The 21,551-nt window shown below is 34.4% G+C and overlaps 3 protein-coding genes across 5 annotated transcripts; 1 reads left to right on the forward strand and 2 right to left on the reverse strand.

Annotated features, from left to right (window-relative positions):
• Positions 1–39: 39 nt before the first annotated feature.
• On the reverse strand, positions 40–3,193 carry LOC111791484 (uncharacterized). 3 transcript variants are annotated; one of them, XM_087123840.1, is made up of 10 exons: positions 3,176–3,193; positions 2,883–3,092; positions 2,356–2,668; positions 2,144–2,281; positions 1,919–2,044; positions 1,004–1,071; positions 688–757; positions 504–569; positions 349–426; positions 40–274 (listed from the first exon to the last, which is right to left on the reverse strand). In XM_087123840.1, exons 3-10 carry the CDS (start codon positions 2,650–2,652, stop codon positions 233–235), a joined length of 885 nt encoding a protein of 294 aa, XP_086979966.1. In that variant the 5' UTR covers positions 2,653–2,668; positions 2,883–3,092; positions 3,176–3,193; the 3' UTR covers positions 40–232. The 3 variants fall into 3 exon arrangements, 2 of the variants coding, with proteins under 2 accessions (XP_086979966.1, XP_023528625.1); XM_023672857.2 differs by lacking the exon at positions 3,176–3,193 and having other exon boundaries at positions 2,883–3,138; XR_015421069.1 differs by lacking the exons at positions 349–426; positions 3,176–3,193 and having other exon boundaries at positions 427–569; positions 2,883–3,143.
• Positions 3,194–8,045: 4,852 nt separating this feature from the next.
• LOC111792392 (9-cis-epoxycarotenoid dioxygenase NCED1, chloroplastic-like) lies at positions 8,046–10,516 on the reverse strand. The gene has a single exon (XM_023673805.2). It carries the CDS (start codon positions 10,354–10,356, stop codon positions 8,596–8,598), a length of 1,761 nt encoding a protein of 586 aa, XP_023529573.2. The 5' UTR covers positions 10,357–10,516; the 3' UTR covers positions 8,046–8,595.
• Positions 10,517–17,371: 6,855 nt separating this feature from the next.
• Positions 17,372–21,399, forward strand: LOC111793501 (polyadenylate-binding protein-interacting protein 9). The gene is made up of 10 exons (XM_023675413.2): positions 17,372–18,052; positions 19,597–19,710; positions 19,795–19,842; positions 20,048–20,120; positions 20,208–20,320; positions 20,434–20,493; positions 20,591–20,638; positions 20,723–20,791; positions 20,945–21,006; positions 21,086–21,399. Exons 1-10 carry the CDS (start codon positions 17,789–17,791, stop codon positions 21,150–21,152), a joined length of 918 nt encoding a protein of 305 aa, XP_023531181.2. The 5' UTR covers positions 17,372–17,788; the 3' UTR covers positions 21,153–21,399.
• The last annotated feature ends 152 nt before the right edge of the window (positions 21,400–21,551 follow it).

A 21,551-nucleotide genomic window follows, 5' to 3' on the forward strand; every position in this document is an offset into this window, starting at 1 on the left:
ATTATATAGCTTGATGATTATGCATCAATGATTGAAGTGTTTTCTCTTTTTTTTTTTTTTTTTTTTTGGATTTTCCTAAGTAGATATGATCATACCACATGGCATTATATTCCAACATCCTATAGAAATACATTCACAAAAGAAAAATAAAATATTTATCCACGAAAGTAAACTCAAATTCATTTATGCACTGTTTTGCTAATGCTACGCCCTCAAGTTCAGCAGGCACCATTCATCTCTTCTGGCAAATTGTCATGCCATCGCCAATGGGTACCTAAATAAACCAAGTTTAGTACCATCATCATAGTTCAAGGAGGCTAGCAGAGGGAACATAGATCAAATGCTCACTATACTAATCCCGACTCGATCGTCTTCCATTATCTTTTTATTCAATCTCCTAATGCTATCAGTCTGCTTGTCATTTACCTGCTCAAAGACCATGATCATCAGTTAACTACACTAAAATGGAGGCACAATGTCACGAGATGTCGAAGCTAACGCACCGTTGGGTCAGCTACTCTTCCATACCAAAGGACATTGTCAATCACAATTATACCTCCAACTCTCACCTGAATGAAGGCGATGAAGAACTTACTTCAACATCATGGACTGAAAAGATAGGCTATCTGACAAAACCATTAGACATAAACAGATTTTTTAGCAGAAGCTAATTGTTTTTCGTCTTACCAGTTGCAGTAGCAGTTCGAAGTACTCCTCGTTCATCCTCTTCTCGGCATCGATGAACGCAAAATCATAACTATACGTGCACAGAAATATGTTATCTATTCAATCTTTGTAAAAAGGCCATCGGAGGAAGTAAAATCACAGAAGTTTTAAAGCTCACCCTTTTAACTTTGATATCATGTTAAATCGCCAAGAAGGTAAAAGAGAGAACATAATGGGATAGTTATAACAAAATCTAATAGAAGCATTATAAGATCATTCCATCAACTAACGAAACAAGTTTTTGAATCAAAACATGATATAACATAAAACACTTCACCTGCCAGCTTCACCATTTGCAATAAGTGATTTGAGTGTATCTGCTGCAAGCCCATGTCTCACATCCACCTACTTCCAGAAATTGTCCAAAACCATGTTTTGATCATCAGAAACATGTTATAGCTTAAAATTATGAACATAAATACACGAAATTGATCGATCTTTGTATACCCATAAGAGGGTATACTGTATGGCTGGTCTAAAATTTGAGGAATCTGATTAAATGAATGGCCTTTCTCAAATCTCCCGGTTAATTAGTTAGAGTATCATCCCAAGCCCACCGCTAGTCGATATTGTCCTCCTTGGACATTCCCTTTCGGGTTTACCCTCAAGGTTTTTAAAATGCATCAGATAGGGAGAGGTTTCCACACCCTTATAAAGAATGTTTTATTCCACTTTTCAATTGATATGGGATCTCACAATCCACCCCCCTTCAGGGCTCAGCGTCATCGCTAGCACACCGCCTGGTGTCCACCCCCTTTCAGGGCTTAGTGTCCTCGCTGGCGCACCGCCCGGTGTCTAGCTCTAATATCATTTGTAACAGCCCAAGCCCACCGTTACCAGATATTGTTCTCTTTGGGCTTTCCCCTCAAGGTTTTTAAAACGCATATGCTAGGGAGAGGTTTCCCCACCCTTATAAATAATGCTTCGTTTGTTTCCCTCTCCAATCAACGTGGTTGCAATCATGTGGGTAAAAGGAAATATACTAGCAAGAACTAACAAAAAATTTGCTACAAACAGTTTACAGCTCAAACAGAATACATTGGTTGCAATCATGTAGGAGCTATTACAATATGAAAGTTGCAGATTATCAGCAGAAAAATAGGAAGATAGTATTTCTCAAAAGATTCATGTCACTGTTCATAATCATTTGATGAAAGAAGAACCAGAGAACATCAAATGAAGAAGTACTTACCTTGTGAGAAACACCGGCAAGTTCATAATATTTTCTAGCAACATCTAGATATATGGCATCCCTTTCACAGGCAACTAAGCGCCCTGATTCTGGAAGGACTAACGCTACGGCCAGAGATGAATATCCCTAAATGAGAATAGAAAACTATGGTTAGCCCTAAAGTTATAGCACTCTTCAAAACAAAACCTTGTTATTAAGCAGTAAGAATGGGAGGAAGGGGCTTACAGTGTAAACACCCACTTCGATGCACCGCTTTGCACCGAGAATTTGAACAATCATTGCAAGAAGTTGTGCTTGATCAGGCGATACCTGCATTTTGCTACCACGCAATGAGGCGGTCTCCTCACGAAGTTGCCCCAAGATCTAAATCAACGAATTCAATCACAATCAGACAGATCATAAAGTACTTAACATATAGATGAGCAACAACATTGTACCTCAGGCTCTCGAACATTGGAGAGGATATACTCATAAAGCCGTGAGTCAACACTAATGAACTCTTTATTGCTAAATTTCCCATTTGAATTGGCGGAACAAACCCTTTCCAGCTGCCTCTTCTTGCTGCTGGAATCATCCAAGTTCAAATGACAACGAACACGCCTGCAAGCCATGGCCCTTTTGATAGTCCCGAAGCTGGCAATTGCAGCCACTGGGGGCATAGATGAGAGCTTCATAAGCAGATTCCTTTGTGGGTATGACAAAAAACGCAGCCCCATATTGCTGCTTGACATCATCAAAGAACGATATGCACTGCAGGGTGGAGCAGAAAGCCATGAAGAAAAGTAGGAAACAGAAAACCAAATAGTATACTAACTTTATAGCTCGACAAATTAGATACTCTCTTGGGCATTTCTACAAACAGCTGGTGGGCATGCGGGGATGACGCGAAGCCATGCGAGAGAATGTTAAAGCTTTGCAGATTAAACGAAGAGGGAAGACATCAAAACGCAGAAAGAAAACGTACCTGTTGAGAAGAAACCAGTTGAAGACTCGCACTGAACTACGGCCCGGTGGGAAGACGGCACGCAGCTACAGATATAGCCACTAGAGGTTCACACGGCGTCGTTTGATTAAACATTGGCAAGTCATTAGATTCATCGCCATTAGTCTCCTTATCTGTTCCAGCTCCGGTAAGATTCGGAGCTCGTTTGTTGCATCTTGCTCTGGTTCTGATCTACAAAAAAAACGAAGAATCACAAGGTTTCCCTCAATCAACTAATTACAATAGGATAGAACAAGCCAAAAAGCCGTTTCCACCCTGAGTAGATATTGTCCGACTTTCCCGTTCGAGCTCTCCCTCAAAATTTTTAGAACCCATCTGCTAGGAGAAGTTTCTACGCTTTATAGAGAATATTTCGTTCTCCATCCCATTCGGAGCTAAACCTCCTCGCTGGCACATTGCCCGGTATCTAGGACCCCCCAATTCATCCCCTTTCAGGCCAGTGTCCTTTCTAGCACACCACCTCGTGTCCACCCTCTTTGAGGCTCAGTTTTCTCGCTGGCACATCACTCGGTGTCTGGCTTGAATATCATTTGTATCGACCTTAGCCAACGATAGTAGATATTGTCCTCTGAGAGCTTTTCCTTTTAAACTTCCTCTCAAGATTTTTAAAACTAGTATGTTAATGAGAGATTTTCATACCCTTGTCAAGAATGTTTTGTTCAGAGATGGGATTTGACACAAAATTCCTTTGTGCCAAACACCAACTCGTTCGTAATATCTTCTTGCAATCTCAAGAACTTCGGCATCATATTGACACACAACTAAACGTCCTAGTTTGGGGAGGAGGTTAGGGTGAATCAAAAGCCTCCATCCATATAGATAGGCTGTTGTTTCAGAGTTAAGACTTGAGATAAGCTAATGGAGTAGTTGGGGTCATCTTTGATAGTAAGAACAGATCAAAATTCAAAAAAGTTAGAGCTGCTGAGAAGGAAGAATCACAAAAGCTGGGGCTCAACTTGCTGCTCGCCATCAAATCATAATATCTTCAAACACACCAAGATTTTCACAACATTATTATCATGTTTTACACTACTCCCCCAAAATCAACCTCTGTTTCTACCCATTTCCATGCACTGCCCACTGGTTTTGTACCCAAACAGATACACATTTGCTGCACAAACCAGAGTCTCGTTTCTGTTTCTCGCCATCTTTGAGTCATTTTAGAATGTCCGGTAGAGTTCTTATGATTGAGCCAAACTTTCTTTTAGCTATCATATCATAAAAATCGATCTCAAATTCATTCATGTACTTCTCACATTAAAAATTAAAAAAAGATAGACCCAACACGTGGGCTTTTACAAATTACAAGATTGATAAGATTTCCTTTCGTATTTCTTTACGTCACACTAACTAACGAAGAATTAGATTTTCCACACTGATACTAATTTATTTTGATGTGGTCTTTGAATTGCCACGCTCAAACCAAACACATTATTTTTAAATGCCTATTTATTTTCGTCACGTTTCATATGTTTAATGATTTTTTTTTTCTTTTTTTCATGTAGGATATGTAGCTTTCGATGGTTCAAGATTCTATAGTTAATTAAAGTGGACTTCCCTATTTTATTTATTTTTTTAATTAAAAAAATGAATATATTATTATTTTTATTTTTTTAATTCATCCAATGAAATCAACCCAAGTGTTCCAAAAATAATTATAGTTTATTTGCTCTTTTAAGAAAGCAAATTTTGATTGAAATTTTTGTGGGCCAATTTTTCAATTCTTTTTCGGCAATTACAAAAGAAGGAAGAATAAAATATGGTATATTCTTCTTCATAATTTCTTTTTTTAAATTAAAAAAAAACCATTTAAAAAAAAAAATAGATTCAATAATTCATCCAAATGATCCCCACACCCTTTGTCCTTTTTACATATCACATGCTAATTCTTACCCTATTAATATTGTTCCTAAATTTAGTTTTATATTATAATGCTAACTTATATATTATTAATATGTGTTTTAAATAATTTTGCTTTTTGGATAGACATTAAATTAAAAAAAAAATATTATGATGCTTGGTCATGAAATCTTGTAATGTATGATTTTCGAGCCGATTTTTAAAATTTTAATTAATTATTTTTTTAATATGAACTTTGGATCAAAGATGGTTCGTAGTTCGATCCTTAATTTCAAATATAGTTGAACTACTTCAACCACCCACAAACAATTTAATTTATAGATCGTGTTGTCGCTTAATCGTATATGAATTTGCATACGATAAAAGACAAATGAATTGGAGAATAATTTAGTGTTTTAATTAATTATAAAGTTAACTAATTAATAAACAAAAAAAAACTGAAAAAATAATATAACCAACCTGAACTCTCTCTCTCTCTAATCAATCTCTAACTGTCAGTTGATAAAAAAAAATTAAAATTAAAAAAATAAAATAAAATAATGGGCATCAGATTTTGCCAACTACCTTCCACTCTTGGTAAGTGGAGGTTCCAGGTGTTCTATTTTGGGAGGATAAATATATAAAAGTTGATAAAAAAAATAAAATAAAAAGCACTTTTTTTATTTCCTTTTCAAATTATAATTATTACTAAAACTTTTTGTTATTAATTATTATTATTATTATTATTATTTTGGGTATTTTAGTTAGGTTTCTCTATCTACAAGTGTCTATTATTCGACCAATGTTTTATTTTTTTATGTTTCTTTTTTGGGACATGTTTGGTTTTCCATACATTGAACTATAACGTTGTTTCATTCTTAAATCATTTACCAAAATTATTGATCTAAATTATGCTCTGTCAACATAAGTGTAGCTCAATCATTATGATATTTATTTGTTCTATTTCTTGATGTTAAATGTTCTTAAAATCTTTCTTGTTGGTACTTATCGAAAGACTTTTTTTGTCAAAAGTTTTGGTGAGATCTTACATCTGTTGGAGAGGGAAACGAAACATATATATTTTAGGTTAAATTTAATCATAAAAATAGCTATGTTCATATAATATAAATGAATAGTTATATCGTAGAAAGGTAAAGAGTGCACTAGAAGAATTAATTGGATCCATACTCATTTTGTTCCTAAAATATATTCCATTCTCCATCTGTCATCATTTTGGAACATTCCAACAATATGTTCTTTTAAATATTTTATGTTTTTTTTTTTCGAGAGAGTTGGGTGGGTTTTTATTTTTTTATTAAATTATTATTTTTTTATCGATGATAAAAAGCGAAATTGTTGAACGCAAACATTCAATATAGACGAGCACATAGCGAAAGTATGTGTTAGTGACGGAAAGCAGGACAATTCAATGCATTATGTAATAACTCAAACTCGTAGATATTAATACAGAAAATGCTCACAGTGATAACTGAAAGTTGGCTTGAAAGCAAAACCATTTGGAAGCGCACGTTTAGGGAAGATGGGTATCAAAATCGTAAAATCGAACGTTTTTGGGTAAGGATATTTGAAAAGAAAAGATTCCGAAAACACTTAAAAATCTATTCTTTTTAGTAATAATGTTTAAAAGGAAGAATCTTGATTGTGTGGTGGGCATGGGTTGGGCAATGAAGAAGAACAGTGGTTCCATGTGTGAAGCTTGGATAGGCCAAATTAGTGTATTATTCATCTAATAGAATTTTGACATCTGTCCATAAGCTGATGTGGACTTCAACACATTTTTTTTACAAAAAGATTGAAATTGAGACACCCAAACACATTCTTACCTCTCTTAATGGATTAATGTCGCTTTGATATTTATATAAAAAAAAAGGAGTGAGAGTGACCTAAATATCAAATATTGTTTCCGATATTATAAAAAATGTTCGTTATAAATTAATATTTTTTTTTCTTTTTAACGTTTTTTTTAAATAATTGATCTGGTCTTAGACATGGATAATTTACGAAAGTTCACATAAATTTCGTCTTAAAAAAAAACGTTGGATTTTTCCCGTTTTGTTTTGTAGTTGGAAGTATTGAAAATGAAAGCTAAATATTCTTTCCAACGAGATGGAAGCATCCATTTTGGAGGATGGACAAAGAAGTCATTTCACATAAACCACGTGTCGATTAGTAAATGGATACGATATGAGATTTAATCCAAATACACTTCTCCTATAGAGCTCCAAAGCTCGAATTAGTGTTGAGTAATGTCGAGTTGGGTAGGGTTATAGAGATTAGTTACCCATTTAATGAATTGTCTCGTGCCGACATTCTTATGCATCTGTGGCGACTTACGTTACTTGCTTGAATTGCTTCCAAAAGTGAAGACCATTTCTACCGACCAACACAAGTTCTTTCATCTTTTCTTGTTTTCAAGGATAGCTGATGTCATGGTGGTGAAGTAGGTCATGTCAGCTGGAGTCTCATCGACCCCATGTCGGTTGTCTGGATCAATCAACCTACTCTTGAGTACATGAAATCAACTTGTGTTCTTTTCTCTCAACCCCACGAGACACTGTGGCTTAATGGAAATGAATTTAGGGTTTTGGTTTATATGTTTGTACCCTTCTAGGAGATATTAGGAAATAATTGAATTTTTAGTCTAATTTGAAGATATAATTTTATAAAATTAATTTAAATAATTTTAATATTTATATTTATTTTTACTATTTATTAAAATTTGAGATAGTTGAGAATTAATTTTATATAATTTAAATTTTCCAAGCTTCAGTTTATACTTGACTAATTTCATTATTTTTAATAAATATGGAATAATAATTATATTAAAGTTAAAATGAAATTAAAAATGTGCTTAGAAAATAACTCAAATTTATAATTGAAAAGCCAGTTTTAAAATCCTTTTTTACTTTTGAAATTGACAACTTAATAATAATAATAAAACAGGCTGTAAAAAAACTGAAAAAAATAATTATAAAACTTAAATATCTATATTATTTTAATTCACAAAAGCATAATATATATATCTTTCGAAAAATCAACCTATATTAAAAAAAATACGTAAAATCAAACGTATTTAGCATTTTATCACTTTTACAAGCATACAAATACAAGAAATTTTACGTACAAAAATATCAACTCGCAAACATGATGCAATTTTCATGCATGATATGCATACATTTATTCTGGTTGCGTAACATTCATGATTAATATTTTTAAAAATTCACTTCGAATGGTAGAGTGGGGTGTTTTGTTCATTTATTTAAAATCGTCATTTTTAAAAAATATATTTATATTAGGAATAAAATAATCTTTTATTTTAAAAAGTAATTATAGACATTGGTCCATTGTATAATTAAAATAAGGAAAAATAAGAATAAAAATATTATTAAAATACCCTATAGAGAGAGAGAGAGAGAGAAGAAACATTTTACATATTTTAATATTGATTAAAATATAAAAAAAAAAATTTACTTTGTAAAAATCAATAATTCACAAAAGAGTGAAAGAATAAAACAGAAACCAGGTGAGCTTCATTGCTACCCTAAACCCAAAAGCTTCAAGCTTGGTTTCTCAAAACCCCCTCACTTTTCATCCTACTTACATTACCACCCCAACAAACTTCTTAATTATACTTTACACCCCACAACTTCTAGTTTTTCTATTCTTAACTAGCTGTAAAAAAAATGAAACAGAGAAAAACAGAGGAGATTCCGGGGACGTAAAACCACATGCATCCCTCAGGTAAAAACTCCAATTTTTTTCCTTTTTCTTTTTACCCTGTGTTGTTATAATTTACCTCGACTTTTTTGTTTTTTTACCGTTTCTGCTTCTGCAGATCCTTGGAGCTTATGAAAGTTCCATGGAAGCCGTAAGGAACTCGAGAAGGAAGCTTTACAGTAGCTTCAAGCTCTAAAGTCATGGCGTTTACGATCTGCAACTCTGATTTCCATTCCTTCTCGTCGTGAACGAAGGCTAAGATGTGCCCATCGTCCTCCGCCGTTGCCCCTTCTCTAGGAAGAAACAGAGGCTCGCCGCCGTACCTGTCTTCGCCGTAGAGATACTTTCTGATTTCTCCGGTGGAGAGATCGACCTTCGCGAATCCAGAAACCTTTGGCCATGGTTCAGCTAGAGCAAGATAAGCGAACTGGGTTTTTCGCCCTAATTGATTTCGGTTCACCATTCCGGCTTCTAAGTTCACTTGCTCTGTTTCAGCGATGATCGGCCGACGAGTTGATTTTCCGGTGGAGAGATTCAGGCGAATTTCCGATAAGACGGATTTCAAATTCTCTTCACATTCGTTGAAAATGGAGTCCGGTGGCGTCATGCACGATCCAATTACGACGATTTCGTTAGTCTCTGGTTCTTCCCAAGCGTTCCAGAGATGGAAACAGAAGCAATCGGGAGCTTCAATCCATTTAATGGCGTTGGCGTCTGTGGCATTTTTGTCCAAAATCCCAAATCGGGAGGTTTTTTCTTTGTCGTAGACCACCGGAGATCCCCCGCGGATCATCTCCGGCAACTTGAAAACCACCTGCTGGTCTGGAATTACAACAAATTTTTCCGTAATTGCGAAATCGTGCATCATCGTCGGCTGAGGCAGGGGAATTTCAACGTCCGGTGATTTCTCCCCCTCCGCCGAGAATTTGAAGTATTTCAAATATGGTTTCTGGATTACGTCGTAGCTCAAAGCGAACATCTCGCCGGAAACAGGGTCGAGCTTTGGGTGAGCTATCATTGTGGATTTCAATTGCCCGTCGAAATCAAACCGGCCAACGGTTTTCAAATCCCCAGACGGAGTGACCCGGATTTGGTACGGCAAATCATCCTCCGACATGGCAAGAAGCCGGCCGTTAAAGTAAACCAAACCGGCGTTGGCGACGCCGATTCCATGGCTATGATCGACAAGCCCAAACAATCCTCTAGCATAGAAAAGCATCAACCGAGCTATCCCAGAGTGGCCATGGAGTTCCCCAATAGCTTTCGGGAAAACCGGCCGGCCATAAGCCCGCTCCTGAACCAGCCGTTCTGTCTCCGTAAACCGGCAAGCGTAACTAACTCTACCACCCTCAGTGAACTCCACAGCATGGACCATCCCATCGCCGTCAAACAAGTGATGACCGGAAACCGGTTCATGAAGTGGGTTGGCTCCGTTTCGCACATAAACCCCCCGAATGCAGTCGGGAACTTTCCCGGTGACCGGTAACACCTTCCGAACAGACTGCTCCGGCACAGGAGCAAAATTCCCAGCAATTTGAACAGAAGGGTCAGCCGTCTTAGGCAAGGAATGCTTCTTCTCCATCGAAACCAGAGCATCCTCAACCGCATCGAGCGCCATAGCCGCAGCTTGCTGCAAGAAATTCCACTCCTTGGCGGGCGAAGACACGGAGGGAGCAGCAACAGGTTCAGGTTTCGGCACGGCGATCTTGATGGGCGACCGAAATGCCGTCTGAGACCGCTTAGGAATTTGAATTATAGAAGGAGTATGAAGCGAAGAAGACACTCTGTTTCTTACACCATAATTCCTATTTACAGAGAGAATCTTCGGCATTGAAGAAGAAGAAGAAGAAGAAGCCATAATCAAAGATTCAAAAAAAAAAAAAAACAGAGCTTTGGGGTAGAGAGAATTTGTACAAAGAGAATTTAATTGAGAATTTTGTAAGGAATTTTGGAATAAGAGTGTTAGAGAGAGAGAATGAAGGAGAAGGAACGAGGAGAGGGAGAATATATATAAGGGGAAAAGATAGGGGCAAAAAGGTCCAATTTAAAAAATGTTGGAAAAGAGACCACGTGTAGGATGAGCAAAGAAAGTGAAGACTGTTAAAATTGAAATACCTAAACAAACAAACAAACTCCACATTTCTCCTCAATGGATCAATTATTTATACGCCCCTCACTTAAGCATAGTTCATCGTATCTATATGTAACGACCCAGATCCACCGCTAGCATATATTGTCCTCTTTTTGATCTTTCCCTTTTAAGCTTCCCCTCAAGGCTTTAAAACGCGTCTACTATGGGAAAGTTTCCACACCATTATAAAGTGTGGTTTGTTCTCCTCCCCAACGAGTGTGATCCCATCACACCATATAATCAATATCATTTATAACAGCTCAAACCCACCGCTAACCGATATTGTTTGTTTGGGCTTTTTCTTCTAGGCTTTTCTTCACTGTGAGATCTCACAATTCACTCCCTTTTGAGACTCAGCATCCTCGTCGACACTCGTTTCTCCCTCCAATCGATATGGGATCTCGGTATAAGAAGAACCGGGAGTGATATGGATTGGAAAATTATGATATGATAGTGTGTGAGGAGGACCCATTAAGAAAAGCATCCCTCCAAAGAAGCACCTCTCTACCCATTTATGAGGCTCTCATGAGTCAATAATAAAAACAAACCAATCTATATCTCTCTATTCCATTTGTTCTCCATATTTCCAATCCTCACTCACATCCTTCTCTTTCACAACCCTACATTCTCTTCAATCAATCAATAAATAAACAAATTCGCTAACTTTACCAATCACCAAAACCCTAAACCCATAATTCAACTAAACCCACTCCACGTTATCCGCCTAAATTCAAATCAAATCCATCGTTTCTTTGGTTCAGCTCAACTTGATTCGAACCATGCATTTGTATGTATATATGTCGAAAAAGGAAGCTATAAAAAGTGAAGTCTTGTTCGTCTTCTCGACGTCTCCATCTGGGTTGATTGAGTTGGACAAAATGATTTCTCTAAACGGACCGAATTCAAGGTACGTTGTATACACCAAGAGACTAGAAAAAAAAAAAAAAGAAAAGAAAAGAGAGCTAGGGAGAAATAGAGAAAAGAAAAGAGCGAGAGAGAGGTACGTGGACGGTTGTGGTTGGTCTGTTATAATGCGGTTGGTTACAACGCGGAAGACGTTATTGGTCCCCGTTGTTCACGTTTACGTCTTCTTTTTTCCTTTTTTTTTTTTTTTTTTTTCCTTCAATTTCTGAGGAAAAAAAAGTGAAAAAAAAAAAAACCCGCGTTGTGGCCTCAATAAGCGTCTGAAAAACCGCACGCGTGGCAGTTGGTGGTTGGCAGTGAGAAAAAGCGTCACCGCCAAATGGAAAATAAATAAATATCCCACGCGCTTGCCTGCCGCCAAGTTAACAGACATTTCTAAATTATATATTTTAACAAAAAATAAATAAATTTATATTTCTAAAGAATTATATTAATAAAAACTCTAACTATTTTATTTAAACTTTAAAATTGATAGGTAAAGCTAATTATAATATTTTAATATATAGCATTTGAACACTTATTTACATGAAATTTTAATTTATATCTATTTTAATACATTAAATCCTTTTAATAATCATAATATTTTATTAAGCATATCTAAGGTGGATATTTTTCTCAAAAGAAAATTAATTAATCTATCGCTAAAATTAAAAGAAGTGACATATAAACTGGGTCTCGTTCGTTCACCACGGAATATTGTTGAATTCAAACACTAAGATTTCAACAAACTTTACATAAATAATTGAGATCAGTCAAGTCACTCCGTTCCTATTTTAATCAAACGGATTAGTCCTTAAGTTAAATCTTTAATATATTCTTATGTTTCTCGATCATTGAATATTTCCTTTTTTATCGTTAATTTAGTAATTATCCGTGTTAAAACTAGTTGATCTCCCTTTTCACGATCGATAGCATCTCTTCCACTTTGGCTTTGTGAGTATGTCTCTCCCGTTTATAATTGATTCATCTTCAACACCTTCGCATTTTCGTATAAATAAATTTGTTACTCAATCGAATATAAAATTTTAAAAACAAATACTTATAAAAATGAGACCTCACCAACAAAGTAATAATCTATGCTGTTGGTCACCTTAAACAATTAATTTTATTTATTTATTTATTATTATTATTATTTTGCAGAAGATCTCATTTCCTGAAAATCGAATATTTTCTTTCCCCCTGGTGATTAAAAATTTCAACAATAATTAGGGTTTCACACCTTCTCTCTCTACATACATACATATACCTATACATACATACATACATATATATATATATATATATATATATATATTATATAATTATAAAAAAAAAAAGATCTTAGAGTTAAATTTTTAATCTGTCCATATGATTGTTGGAACAACCCAAGTGGATGCTGATCATGGAGGAAACCATAATTATTGTTGCAATTATATGATGAATTAAAATCCCACATAAATAATAATCTACCACGTGATTATCCTAAATTAATTATGCTTATAATCTTATTAACTTATTTTTATATACCCATTTCACACACCAAACCCAACAAAACCATACATGTTTCAAATTTCTTTATTTTGGATCATATAATATAAAGTTTTTATATCATCAAATTTTGTTTGGCAGCATAAATTATGGGGCCAAAATGTGGAATCCCAAGTGAGGTTACCCTTAATACAAGGGGAAACATGAGACCTCACATGATTTAAGGACATCTTCCTCATCCACAACACCTAAATTTAAACCAATTAATATTAATAATCTAAATAATAACGTTGAAATTCTTCGTTTTTTTTTTTAATTATTAACACGATTACTTGTTAAATAAGAAATTTGAATGAAGTTTATTATTATATCATTGTCATAATTGATATTTTAAAGTTTAAATCATTATCTACTTTCTTAAACTAATACCATGTTCGACATTGTTTTATTATTATTTTTTAATTATAAAATAAGTTTTAAAATCACGTCCATGATTGGAATCTAGAGAGTCATAGTTACTTACTCGACTTGAACTGTTTCTAAAGTGAAACATGGGTTCTTCTACCGTATTTTGTCTCCCACTCACATGATTCTTTAGAAAATTTAAATATAAATAAAATAAAGAAAAAAATTAAAATAATATCTTGATTTAACCTAAAAGCTACACGGGTTTCATAGCCTTCATCATGATACCGTCGTCATTTGTACCTGGGTGCCTTACCTTTACCTATAATGTAAGATTATTTTAAGAAATAATGAGTAAGTAACCCTTCTAGGTCAGGAAATGCAAACACATGCAAAATGATATGACCTATCCTTTTAACATATCATAACATTATCTTAGGTAGTTTTCTAGTTCGGTCAAGGTTGGATGTGTTGTACGTGACGTGTGAGCATGAGTCCCACTAGGTGGACTCACAAACCCTATGGGCTAAATGAACTCTTAGTGAACACTACGGAGGGAAATGGTTTGCATAATATCTTATTCAATTTATTATTATTTTAGCAACTGCCGTTACACACGGTCTCGATTTACTCACCAACATGTTCTTTTACTTAGATGTGACATAAATAAATAAAGGTGGATTTGTGGTAATTTTTGAATATTTGAATTGTGAATATGATGAAGATGTGCACATGATTGCACATGGTTTACAAGTTATTTTGGCATCCCAAGATTGATCCTTAATTATTATTTGTGCAACAAACACAAAACACAAGAACATTAATGCGACAAACTAACTTTACCTGAAAAAACTGCCGACGGTTTCCCAACTAACTCACCTCTCTTAATACTCAACTTGAATGGCTACGATTCTCAAGATTAATTCAATTAATTCGACTTTGGGTGCATGCATTTAACCTAAGTCTTCTACCAGATTAATTCAATTAATCATACTTTAAAGGAGCTTTCTTTTATTATTATTATTATAATATATATATATATATTTGAACTTAGAACATGCTCCATAACATTGTTCTAAGCTCATAATCATTAATTAAAAATTAAATCAAACTTTAGATACTCATTGAAATCTTTAAAGTAAAAAAAGTGTTAAAAAAAAGAAATTATTTCGAAAAGTTTGATAAATTTGCACTCCAAAACAAAAAAAAGGAAAAATGCAAAGTATTTGTTAAAAAGAAAATGTAAAAAGGTCGGTTTAATGATAGTTAGGTTATCGAAAATGATTTCTAACCGTCCTAATTAACGAAAGTAAACGGTATAATTAGAAAGAGGAACCGAGACCCTTTCAACAAATTTTTTTTTTTTACTTTCTAAAAACAAAAATAGGAATTTAGATTCTTTTTTTCTTCTTTGGGGAAATCAAATGAGAGCCGAACAAGTCAGCACTGACATCGACATGTGTGGTCGGGTAAAAGACATTTCACAATCATCGTACCTTTCATTACTCATTCGTTCCTTCTCTCTAACGTGTTTAGAATGGAAAATAATCTGCCACCTCCCCAACCCCTATGAACTTTTCTTGTTCAAATTAAAGTTATACCCAAAAGGGATGCTACCAATCTTGAATTCCAATATCATAGTACTAATTAGTAGTTTAGACGGCACAAAGTTCTTAACTTTTTGTTGTTGCAAGTTAAAAAGTTTGATTATTCTTTTTCAACCGTCAAAAAAGTCAACTAACGACCGATTCTTAAACTATAACACGATTGTTACAACACGCCTCTTGAAAACAATAATAAAAATAGCTTAAAGATAAGTTTTAGTCGAGAGTAAAAAATTTATGTCAGTTGAGCTATATTCATATTGGTGGAAGTACATGCATATCATTTCATTAATATATCATATTAAAAAAAATCTTGAAGAGCAACTAAACGACAAGAACTAAAAAAGTATGACAAGGAAGGGACAAACATTCGGCACAACGAGAGTTGAACAAGTCGTGACGAGTTGAGGGGTCGAAAAGAGACGAGTTAAAAGAACGAGTCAAACAATAAGAAAAGGAAGCAATGTTGTTAGTCTTTGAAATAGTGACAAATGAGAGAAAGAGATGATAAAGTTGTTCCCATATAATTGGGGGTTGGGATAAGCCATTACAACACTATGGGCCAAGTGGGCTTCAAATGAAATGAAATGGTGGGCCCTTATTAACATTACCCATTTTATTTGGGTCCACCACCTTCCAGCCTTGACACGTGTCAAATAGAAGACAGATTAGTTTGACCTTGACCTTAATTTTGTTGTGTGTCGGACAAAACATAAAATCATTTTCACGTGGATTGTTTGGCGCAACTTTTTATATATTGTTTGGAGCACCAATTTTTGTCCCTAAATAAAGAAAAAAAAATGTAATTAATCTTACCAATATCATATATTTCATCTCGTCTTTAAGCTTAATTATTTGTTTATGTTTGTGTTTGAAATGGTTTAGTCGAACAAGTTGGGTATTCAAATTCGAGGCTATTTAGAATATATTTAAATAATAATTTTAAAAATTCTTTATTTGTAATTCGAATCTAAAATAAAATAAATTAAGGCAAAACTAGTTAGGAGACGATGATAATAATAATAAGAAAAAAAAAATCATGGCACAGCTAAAAGACAGGAGAAAAATTGTTGCCGATAGTGAGTATTGTATCCAATAAGTGGCCCTATTACCGAAATTTGAGATGCTCACGCGTATAACGTGATTCGAAACTTCATAAAACACGTGGGACCTAATCTTTTAAAACCTTCCTTTTAGAACGTGTTGACAATTGACATATCTCATTAACTGTATTAACTTTTGGTACGGGGTCCATGTTGCGAGACTAAACCCCATAAGAAGATAGCTAACAATCATTCATTGGTGCAAGGACTCACCCAACATGTGATCGAATTTAAGCGGGTTCGAGTAAAGTCAAGCTCCTACTGAAAATAATTGACCATTCGTCTACCCTAATGAACCTCCCAACAAGACAATCCCTCATGAATCATATAGCCAGAAAGAAAGGGAGGGTAACTGTCGCAATATTTTTCATAAAAATCCTATTCGAATAAGAACTTCATGCCAGCAATCGAAATAAGACGAGGGCAAGTGATTTGAGATGAAAATGAAAGTCGTACAAAATGCTCTCGAAACCCGTTTAGAAATTTTTTCAATATATATATAAAAAAATAGATTTTAAAGAATTGATTAGAAGAGATACATTAAAAAAAAAAAAAAAAAACTCCATTAGAATTAATTTTTTTTAGGGTTAGTTAGATTTTAGAACGGAAAAATGATTTTCTTTAAATTAATTTAGACTAAATTATTAAAAAAAAAAAGTTATTTTTTAAAAAATTATTTATATATATAAAAAAATCGGCTAAAAAAATATCTATTTTTGATATTTTCAAAATTATTAGAATATTTGAGAATTTTGAACAATATTTTAAATCATTATCACGTGAATTCTTCAAATAATATTTTAAAAAAAATAAAAGTAATTAAAAAACAAAAGATAAATTTGGAAAGAATCTATTACTTTTTAAATAAAAGATAAAGTTGAAATATATTTTCAATAATAATAAATTTACGAGACATTAAAAAAATAAATTTCCATTTTGGAGAAATAATAGAAGGATTCTTTGCCTATTATTTTAATATATTTAAAAGAATAAGAATATTTAGGAAAGAAAAGATAAATTTGAAAAGAATAATAATATTTTTAAAAATAAAAGAAAAAGTTGAAAGATATTTTAATAACCCTAACTATTAATTATAATGAATTTATGTAACACTAAAAAAAAAAAAAAAATAATAATAATAATAAAAAAAAAAAAAAAAAATTGTCCGAAGTCAACTCGAAATAAATGAAAATTTATTAATTTTTAATGGTTTTTAATAAGAAACGGACGGCGGCAAAAAGAGGGGGGAGAAACACACCTCTTCACTAACTTTTAAGAGCGATCCAAATCCGAAGAGGAATAAACCCTACGAGAGTTTGGCGTTAATAGGCGAAACCCAAATCCCAATTTCTTTTCTCGATCATTCCATCAAGAGCCCTAGATCACATTCTCTGTTTTTCTTTTAAAAAATCCTTTCTTTTTGCTTCACCTCCTTCCATTTCTGGCCTCTCTCAAATGGGTTCTCTTTATACTTTCTTTTAATGCCAATTGGTGTTTATCCGAGTGGTGGGAATTTACGGATGGACTGAGAGACCTTCTATACTTCCAATTTTGTTTGCTTATTTACTTTGTACTTTGTATATTACATTAACATATACATATATACTTTATATTTCTATTTTCAATTCGGTTTTTTGGCATCTGGGTGTTGATTCTATGGCTGTGGTTGCTGAGGATTCCACTGAGGTAGCGGCTGCCAAGAATTTTGATCCGGAGATGAAACCCAAATCAGAATTTGATGCTCATAAGCTTGCTGAAATGTTTAGCAATTTGAACCCTTTGGCTAAGGAGTTCTTTCCTTCCTCTTACTCTCATCATGATCGCCCAGATTTTCAATTTTATTATCACAACTATAATCGATCCTCCATGAAAAACTTTCAGCCCGCCGATCAACTGTTGCACAATGATAACGATCGCAGGGTATTCTTTTATTTTGATCTGTTTTTTTTTTTTTTTTTGTTCTTGTTTAGAGCTTGATGTCGAGATTCAATCCGTGATTCTGTTTGATCTGGGATTGTTTGTGTTCTTGTTGATTGATTTTGAGTTAATGTGTGTGTGTTTTAATGTGATGAATTTTGCTCTGGGGTGTCTGGATCAAATTCCTGGAAAGGATCATTGTGCTATTTGATTTATTTAATGTCTCTTGACACTGAAAATTATTGAGGATGTCTAAATTCAATCCATAGTTTTATTGCCAGAATTGAATTGAATTGAATTATACTTTTTGCTTGATCAGGGATTGTTTGTTCTTACTGATTGATTCCAAGTTAATGTATGTATGTTTTTAATGTGGTGAAATTCACTCTTGTGATGGGAATATTTCCTAATTGAGTTATTGGAATTGTTCACTGTGCTATTGGTATTATTTACTGTTCTTGACTCTGAAAATTATTTTAGCAATCTGTGTGTGTTGATCACTTCCCATGACAACCGAATTGTACTGCAACTTTTAGGAATCATATCATGTAATTGACTGCTATAGTTTTCTATAACATTTAGCTCAGTTCAAATCTCCGAACGACAACTTTATGGTTTACGTTCTTGATAATACTGGCTGTTCTTGTTTTGATTTGTCTGATTCACCTTCCAATTATCTATTAAATCACCTCAGATCTGTTTGGTATGACGATAACTCGTCATTATCTGTTTATGTTGCTACAAGTCTTTTATTAGTACGGATGATATATCGATTCTTACTTCTTTTCCCATAACTTCTGAAGAATTTATCCAGAGATCCATATGCTTTTATGTTACTTTCTGTTTGTTACTGATACACCCTGGTCTACTCGCTTTCCTTGCAAATTTACTTAATGGGGATGTTCTCATTTAATACTTTAGATTCCAACGTCCCGACTGTCTTGAGCTTACTTGGAACGATAAATGTAACTATATTATTATCCGCCTCAATCCTAAGAAATAATCAAAATACATGCTTCATCATATTGTCTTACGTTCTTGTCTCTGCGTTAGACGCTTGCCCTGTTTTAGTTTTCTCGTGTCCAGTATTAGGATCTTAAGACCGATAAATTTCACTCAAGGTTTGTGCTGGGCACTTGAACTTGGATTATTAGCCTATCTTCTATATAAGTTACCTCGATTACTTTAGGGTTGTTAAGTACTAAAATAGTATGAAAATGCTTGTCTAGATTGTAGCTCGTTGATTGAGCGAACGATAATAACTAGGACAGTTCAGTTTTGTGATTCTCGTACGCTCATTATTGACTGTGTTGAGATTATCTGTGGTTAAATACAAAAGATATAGCCATATTGGAATGAAACATATGGGTAGCCGCCTGTAACATGCCGAAAATATTCAGTAAAATAAGTGTTGCATCTTAGTTGTGTCTATTCGACTGGATAAAGTTGCGATACTTTTATAAATTCTTGTCATTGGATAAAATTTCATTTCTCGTACTTGTTCTATGCTATGTTTTTACGCGCTTCCTTCTCGCTTCATTCTTCAGAGAAGAAATGACAATAATAACCAGGGGAGAAGAAGAATGAATAATAGATCTATCAGAGCTCAGCAAGAGGAAAGTGTAATGAGGACTGTTTATGTCTCTGATATTGATAAGGATGTGAGTATCATATCTTTATAAGCCTAGAGTCTTATTATGATGCATTGAGATAATTTTGAAATTAAAAGCTTGTTTCTTATCTAGGTCTCTGAAGAGGAGCTTGCCAAGGTATTCAGGGAGTATTGTGGATATGTAAGTATACTCATTCTTCGGGTTCTGTCATTTTGTCGGGTGGGTGGAAGTCTAGAGTGAATGTAGTTGATTGATGTTTTTAAACGGGGATATCGAGGTGGGTTGCCACTGGACTCGATTCTGGCTTTCAACTCATAACTATCATCTTATTTGCATTCATCTTAATGAAAAGACATGCCATGGGATGATAGCTATTCTTTTATAGGTTAATGATTGCCGAATTTGTGGCGACCCCCATTCAGTTCTTCGTTTCGCTTTTGTGGAGTTCGCTAATGAGCGTAAGTTGATCTTTGCACCTTGAAATTCTTTCCAAGGAGAGATATGTAGTTTGATCTTACATGCCACATGGAATGTTTTGGGAACAGCTAGTGCTAGAGCAGCCACGGGGCTGAGCGGGACGATGGTAGGGTCGTATCCAATTAAGGTATTGCCTTCAAAAACTGCCATTCTTCCTGTGAATCCTACCTTTCTTCCCAAGGTACGGTGTTATCCTTTCTCTTCCTATATGGATATATACATATACGTATACATGTATATATATATATATATATATATATCTTTATGCTCCCTACAAAATTTCTGTTGTGACAGTCAAATGATGAATGGGACATGTGTACCAGGACTATCTACTGCACAAATATAGATAAGAAGGTACTATTACTTACTCAACTGTTTGAAATGGAATGGAACAATGTTGAACTGATGGGGTTTTAAAATCTTTAATTTTGTGTTGTTTTTTTGTTTATAGGTATCTCAGATTGAAGTTAAGAATTTCTTTGAAACATCTTGTGGTGAGGTAAGATATAAACAGACAGCATATTCGTTTTTTCGACGATTTTAACCGACTGTTATTGAAAAGAAAATCTTCCTTTGAATTTAGGTAACTCGCTTGAGGTTGTTGGGTGATCAGTTGCATTCGACCCGTATTGCGTTTGTCGAGTTTGCTATGGTAATCTTTTTCTCTAACGCATTACACTAAGATCGTCTCGTCTTCTGCTAGTTTTTATTGATAAAGAAGCTCAGTATGAACCTTAGAACATTACATAAAGTTCTTCACTTTGTTGAGATCAATCTCTTTAGCTCTGTTTGTTTCCATGAGCAGGCAGAGACTGCTCTCCAAGCCCTCAACTGTAGTGGCATGATCTTGGGTACTCAGCCAATCAGGTATGGTTTCTTTACTGCTAACACCCTCTCACTTTCCTTACATTAGTTCAGATACATATTTTTTTGTGAAACTTTGTAGGGTAAGTCCTTCGAAGACGCCTGTTAGGCCACGAGTTACTCGCCCGGGGAGCATTAAGCCATCTTAGAAGGCAAATATTCTCCAATATCAGTGGATGAAATTCAGACAATGTATGAATTGTCCCAAGTGTTGAGAAGTTGGCTAGTTTCTTGGCTGAACTTGTTTATAACTCTTCTTCAATTATAGTTCATTTGGCTGAGTTCCAATCTTTGACAATTATTTCCCTCCCCGACAAGTTCTTAGTTTTTTCTTTCGATCGCTACTAGTTAATGTTAATGATGTTGGAGTTGTTACTATGTTATGCATTACTTTCATCTCTTGAGTTTTATGTTGCTTGAATAGAGACGTATCAATCAAGAGATTAAAAGTTTATTGAATCCTTTAATCTTTAAGGAAGGGTGTCGTTTTAGATTCTATCTAACACCTCGGCGGAGCAATTTAACATGGGGAAAAGATGGCAAACGTC

Source organism: Cucurbita pepo, chromosome 1 (assembly GCF_057944985.1).
Source record: "Cucurbita pepo subsp. pepo isolate OVF chromosome 1, ASM5794498v1, whole genome shotgun sequence".
Lineage (NCBI taxonomy): Eukaryota > Viridiplantae > Streptophyta > Magnoliopsida > Cucurbitales > Cucurbitaceae > Cucurbita > Cucurbita pepo.

Excerpts from the sequence above, each read along its gene's own strand:
- LOC111791484 (XM_087123840.1), bottom strand. The coding sequence starts at position 2,652 with ATGATGTCAAGCAGCAATATGGGGCTGCGTTTTTTGTCATACCCACAA. Across the intron at positions 758-1,003 it reads GCAAATGGTGAAGCTGGCAG|TTATGATTTTGCGTTCATCG; the intron begins GTGAAGTGTTTT and ends GTGCACGTATAG. Across the intron at positions 275-348 it reads ATCGAGTCGGGATTAGTATA|GTACCCATTGGCGATGGCAT; the intron begins GTGAGCATTTGA and ends TGGTTTATTTAG.
- LOC111792392 (XM_023673805.2), bottom strand. The coding sequence starts at position 10,356 with ATGGCTTCTTCTTCTTCTTCTTCTTCAATGCCGAAGATTCTCTCTGTA.
- LOC111793501 (XM_023675413.2), top strand. The coding sequence starts at position 17,789 with ATGGCTGTGGTTGCTGAGGATTCCACTGAGGTAGCGGCTGCCAAGAAT. Across the intron at positions 20,321-20,433 it reads ATCCTACCTTTCTTCCCAAG|TCAAATGATGAATGGGACAT; the intron begins GTACGGTGTTAT and ends CTGTTGTGACAG. Across the intron at positions 20,494-20,590 it reads GCACAAATATAGATAAGAAG|GTATCTCAGATTGAAGTTAA; the intron begins GTACTATTACTT and ends TTTTGTTTATAG.